This window comes from Euphorbia lathyris, chromosome 10 (assembly GCF_963576675.1).
Source record: "Euphorbia lathyris chromosome 10, ddEupLath1.1, whole genome shotgun sequence".
NCBI lineage: Eukaryota > Viridiplantae > Streptophyta > Magnoliopsida > Malpighiales > Euphorbiaceae > Euphorbia > Euphorbia lathyris.
Genome location: NC_088919.1, coordinates 4,138,939 through 4,145,214, shown reverse-complemented (window position 1 = coordinate 4,145,214; position 6,276 = coordinate 4,138,939). Strand labels below are relative to the sequence as shown.

Here is a 6,276-nt window from a genome sequence, read left to right as displayed (position 1 = left end):
CCGCAGCTCTCACACGATCATCAAAATTCTCCGGACCCGCCCGTGGCGGTCTTCTAGGGGGAGATCTGCTTGGAGAAGATGAGGAGCTAGATCTGGATGATGGATCTGATGGCGAATGCCCACCTCCACCACCCTGTCCTCCAGGAGGAGCTTGGCCATTATTCCCTCCATGGTCTCCCGAAGGAACGCTTCTATCATCTCCTTGTGTTTGGTGGTGGCGGTGGCCTATCTGATCGAGGAGTCTCTACTGGCCTCTTGCTTTGTCTACGACCAGTAGATGAGGGTGATCTACCCCGGCGGGAAGATCTCCGTCTCGGGGGCGAAGGTGATTTCGACCGCCTGCTTTTCCCCTTTCGCCGCTTTTTGTGCCGTCGACCTTCTGATCCGCCTTCGTGGAGATTCGACCACGGGCGGCTTGGGTTACCTGATCCGCCCAGATTTAACCCTTGGCCTGCGGATCCTCCAGGGGGAGTTTGGTTATTCCCACGACTTCCTCCTGCTCCATCAAAAAATAATTGCCGATTGAGTGGCGGGTTATTGCCTGCCACGGTAGTAGTCACCATGGAATCCGTGGGTTGAATTTGGAAGAATGAAAAATTATGGGCGTTTGGTCCTATAGTGGCCTGTGGCCATTGAGATGACGTAGGATTTGTGCGCCGAAGCTCTGGTACTATCATGAAAGACCTTAGGCGTCTTTCCATCTCAGGGCCAAATTCTCTTCCTATGGATCCCACACATGTTTCAATGAATGTATCCGGCGACATACCCCTTCCATCCTGCGTCGCAGGAGTGCTCATATCAACGCAACCAGCGCTTGTATCAGGTTGACTTGATGGTGTTACCGATGGTGTTTCAACCCCCGAGGAGGGGTTCTGTTCTCCATTCGTCATATCTTTCAATGTGAACGAAAACCCTTTATTTGATTAAGGGTCCACGTTCACCGCACCAATTGATGACTAGTGGAGAATTTCCGATTGACTTCCGTCTCTGTGGGGGCGTCGTTGGGTTCGACGGGGGGAAGTTCTGATGCCAAAGTCAGTATAGAAGAACAAGAGAGCAAACTGAATTGACAAAGGGTAAGTGAATGTGTACCTTGATAGCTCGAGATACTAGCTATATATAGTCATGAAGTTGTAACCTTTAGTAACTTAGAAAGTCTCCATTAATGCTCCATTAATGGTGGTTACTGATTCCCTTTAAGCATGTCCGTTTAGGAAATTGATTGCTTATTAATGGTCTTTAGTGCGTGATAGGCTCAGCTGTTTCAATAGCGAATTTGGGCGGTTATGGTGATTCGCCTCTTAGGTTCGCCCGCGGATCCCTTGTGGTGAGATATTGGTGATCCGCCTGTCGGATCCCTCTGCTCAATACGCTATGATACGCCAGTATCAGGTGATCAACACGTGGCCGTTTTAGGCGAATATCATTTTTGCTCCTTGGGATAATATCACAATGTTATCAGAGAATGTTTGAAGTTTTAAGCTATTCATTAAGGGATCGAGCCCTTATTAAATTGGGCTGCTCAAACACAGTGGGTCTATCACACTTTTCTTCTTAACCCAATCTGGAATTGGAGAGAATTTATTTTCTTCGATCTATTCATGTGTTTTGTAATTTATTATTAATTATTGATAAAATGACGAATGTATCAAATGTAGATAATAAGATTCGTGATTGAAAAGAAAATTTGATGAATTATTTCTTAAATCGATTTAATTTATTAAAATAGGTTCGGGCTATCAACTTTTCGAGTATTTTTGCATTTTTATTTTTATTTATTTATTTATTTTTTTTGTCATTTTCCGAATGAATTTAGTTGAACCGGAGCACCGGCAAGTCGTACCTGAGTTAAACCCGAACGACATTTCGGGTCAAACAACGTCCATCACCAATGGCCTTTCCTTCACCTACCCCCACATCTTCTCTTCTCCTTCTTCGACAAAAACCACTTGTATTTCCAAAATGCTTACCAAACTTACAGGATTTACAAACCCTACCATAACCCAGAAATCCCTCTTCCTTTCTACCTCTAACCGTAAGAGACGCCCATGGCTTCCACCGCAAATGCCTTCTCCCTCTCTATCTCCACTTCCAATTCTTCCACGGTAAAACCAAAATTTTTGCCCCATTTATATCTTCGCTCCAGAAATCCTAACCCTTTCTGTCTGCGTTCGAAGAAATTGGAGCTTCCTGTGCTGAGTTTGAAGTCGTCAAGGATTTCTGCTTCTTCTGCTCAGGTTATGGATCAATCGGTTGGTGAAGCAACCACTAAAATTCCTACAATTGTTGAAGTCGATTTGGGCAATCGGAGCTACCCGATTTATATTGGATCCGGTCTTCTTGATCAACCGGAATTGCTACAAAGGTAATGCTCTTCTATTGATGTTTTCTTGGTTATTCTTGAAAATGGGTAAATAAAATTGATTTTTCTTTAGGCATGTCCATGGAAAGAGAGTGCTTGTGGTTACTAACACCACAGTAGGACCAATATATCTGGATAAAGTGATTGATGCTTTAACTAGAGGCAACCCAAATATTTCAGTTGATTCTGTGGTTTTGCCTGATGGTGAGAAGTACAAGAACATGGTAAGCCTTTTAGAAGTTACTGATTGATTGGAGTTGTTTGCTTTCTGATTTCGTGTAATTGGGGATAAAACTAATGTTGTACTACTTGTGATTAAAGGAAACACTTATGAAAGTGTTTGATAAAGCTATTGGATCACGATTCGATAGGCGTTGTACATTTGTGGCTCTTGGAGGAGGTGTTATTGGTGATATGTGTGGATATGCAGCTGCATCTTTTCTCCGTGGGGTTAATTTCATTCAGATTCCTACAACTGTTATGGCACAGGTATATATTTGTCCTTCTGCTGTGTGTGTTCTTCATTTGTTTCAATAAGTGTCTCTCATGTTTCTTTATTTCGGCAAATTGTTTTCGTTTCAGGTGGATTCTTCTGTTGGAGGAAAAACAGGGATAAATCATCCCCTTGGGAAGAACTTGATTGGAGCATTTTACCAGCCTCAATGTGTTCTCATAGACACTGATACTCTTAACACACTGCCTGATAGGGAACTCGCATCAGGCCTCGCAGAGGTTGTGAAGTATGGGCTTATAAGAGATGCTGAATTTTTTGAGTGGCAGGAGAAAAACATGTCTAAAATAATGGCAAGGTAAATTTGATTAGGTTTTTTCATTGAGTCTATTGGTGAATTATGCTTTCTAGTTTAACATTTACATAAGATTGAAAAACCTTGTTAAATGTGCAACCAAGTAGCCTCTTAAAATGCATATCACTATATTGGTTTTTGTATTTTCTGTTTCCAATGAGTATTTTGGTTAACCTTTTTCTAATTAAATATGGAAGGCTTCCTGTAAATTGGCTTTATACTGACCAATGGTTCTTTCTTCTTATATGTTCACTTCTGGTGTTTGTAAATTACAGGGATCCAATCGCAATGGCATATGCCATAAAACGATCATGTGAAAATAAGGCTGAGGTTGTATCCCTTGATGAGAAAGAAGGTGGACTCAGGGCAACTTTGAACTTGGGTCACACTTTTGGCCATGTAAGTCTTTTAAGGTGGAATTAATGTTTTACATAGTGGATAGGCAGTGTTCATGCAGTTTAGTACATGTGGATTACATTAATTCTTGGTGAAGTCTCACAATCATGTCAAATTGAGATTCGACTCGTGAATCGAAATCCTTATTTTGTGAACTGTGAGTCGTGAATCTAATTGAATCATTGGTAAAAGTTCATTATATTATAAAAAATAAAATGTGTTAAGAAACTTGAAAGCAATGAATCAATCATGTCAATTTTTGTTTATCTTTTCTAATTTCTGCAGTTCCTAGTTTTAGTTTTTGCTACTTTCTTTTCACACCCTACCCGATCCACTTTCTGTCTCCTCAAATTCAACCCTTAATTTCTCCATTAATTTCTGCTTTCCATTTTCTTAATGCATGCATTTCTCCTTTCCTTTTTCTTAGCACCAACTATGAATTCAACTCTAATCTCGCTGTTTTGTGGCCTCGCGGAAGTTTAGGGGTATGATTATTTTGGGCGGAGGTGAGATCACCTCCCTAGCATCACCCTGCATCTGCCTCTTATCATGAGCCATGTCCACGACTCGGCTGACTCACCTGATTCAGGACTGATTCGACGCCGAGTCTTAGTCTGAGTTCGATTCTCCCTATAGAGTCGGCTTGAAACCTAGCCGGCTTGACTCGACTCGACTTGTACAAGTTTGATAATAGTGCTCACAATTATGTTATCATTTTAAATCCTCAAGCAACTCCTTAAATTGCTTTGTTGGTGATGATGACTTATAACTTCTATGTGTATAATCATGCTTAAGTATTTCCATTATTTTTCTCCGGCCTCTGTCTGGTATCATTTGAATCCTTTCTTTTCGGAATCCCTTTTTTTTTTTGGTGAGCATGCTAGTATGTTGGAGAGTTAATTAGCCAAAATTTTATATTCTTCATCACTAGATGCTTTATTGAATACTTGCTTTCTTATATGGAATGTCTCTTCAGGCTATAGAAACTGGTCTTGGATATGGTGAGTGGCTTCATGGAGAAGCTGTTGCAGCTGGAATGGTATTGCGCTTGTTATTTTTATGGTATGGTTACTAGATACAAATTAAAATCCTCCTTTGCTGATGCTTTTTGGTGATAATAATTTCAGATCATGGCTGTTGACATGTCGTACCGCCTTGGTTGGATTGATGAGTCCATTGTAAAGCGCACCGATGCCATTCTAAGATACGCTAAGTTACCCATCGCCCCACCTGATACCATGACCGTGGAAACGTTCAAGTCTGTTATGGCGGTAAGATAGATAAGAATGGTGATTCTCTTGAAAGGTTGAATTATTGTGTGATTAGATTGCTAATGAAGGTGCACGTATTCTTCCTTCTTATGTTACGGCAGGTTGATAAGAAGGTAGCTGATGGACTGCTAAGACTTATACTGTTGAAAGGACCTTTAGGTAATTGTGTATTCACTGGTGATTATGATAGAAACGCTCTCAATGATACGCTTCATGCATTTTGCAAGTCATGATTGTTGTTTCACCTTAGCTGCTTGCAGTTGTTGTAGCACGTGTGATTTTTTTTTTGGCATGTTGATGTTGTTACCAGTAATTGTTTAAATTGCATACCTTAGCCATTGTAATTTAGGAATGAATTATATGGTTAATAAATTTATATAGTTACATTGACATATACTCCCATTTGGTCATGTAAAGAGAACCCTTTTATAGTATGTGGAAGAGTGAAATCTTCAGGTCGTCTTCTTCGGAAGAAGATGGAGATTCAGGTCGTCTTCGGAAGTGAAGTAATGTAGTGCAGGATTAACAATTGGAGTCTAGTTGATGGATCTTGGAATCAAAGTCCCTATTATGAAGAACACCATGGTTGAGCTATGGTGTCATAAACACCTAAACTTGAAGATGGTCTGAATCCTTGGGAAGTAAAATTGATCTGTTCAGATTTTTGAGTGCAAATATATGAATTTCCTATTGGCTTGTCAGTTCAATGTAGGTAACTAGTTGGGCAAGTTCTTTGAGTCTGATACTAATAGTTTCTCTCGTCTTGAAAGGAGCTATATGCGCGTCCGAGTCTATATTGATATACAACTATTAGAGTTCAAGTCTATATCGATGTAGAACTATTAAAGAGTAAAATGAAGATTAGTAAGCTGGGTTTGAATTAAAAATGTACTGGATTATTAAAGAGTAAAATGAAGATTAGTAAGCTGGATTATTAAGAAGTCCACACGAAGTGTGCGCTTTATGTCCGAAATGTACTTGCTGTTTTTGAAGTCAGCGGATTACTGCTGAATTTTCGATGTTCATTTCAATAATTCACACGATGTGTGGGGTCTAATTTCACATAAATGGTTTTTGCTTTGCCTAATTAGGTTGCCCATTTGATTCGATTTTTTCCACCCCATCATGAGGTTTCTTAAAGTTTTGCTTAAAGAACACAACATCAGCTATGTATATACAAATTATAGACGCATTCTCTCTTTGAAGTTTGAAGTTTGAAGTTGTTGGGTGCTGTCTTTTGTATATACAAATTATAGACGCATTCTCTCTTTGAAGTTTGAAGTTGTTGGGTGCTGTCTTATTACACTTGAACGCATTTATTTATTTTGGTAGATTAAGGAAGGCTTAAAGCCCAGAGAACAGGAAACAGATACTAAGAATAGAACAAAACTAAGAATGAACGATCGGCTAGAAACAGAGCCTCTACAATCAGCTCCAAGAA

The 6,276-nt window shown here is 39.9% G+C and overlaps 1 protein-coding gene across 1 annotated transcript; it reads left to right on the top strand.

The window, feature by feature from the left end:
* Nucleotides 1-1,871: 1,871 nt before the first annotated feature.
* LOC136208972 (3-dehydroquinate synthase, chloroplastic) lies at nt 1,872-5,225 on the top strand. Its single transcript, XM_066000288.1, has 8 exons — nt 1,872-2,365; nt 2,436-2,586; nt 2,684-2,851; nt 2,945-3,171; nt 3,444-3,567; nt 4,541-4,603; nt 4,692-4,835; nt 4,937-5,225. The coding sequence occupies exons 1-8, from the start codon at nt 2,049-2,051 to the stop codon at nt 5,066-5,068; spliced, it is 1,326 nt and encodes a 441-aa protein (XP_065856360.1). The 5' UTR covers nt 1,872-2,048; the 3' UTR covers nt 5,069-5,225.
* The last annotated feature ends 1,051 nt before the right edge of the window (nt 5,226-6,276 follow it).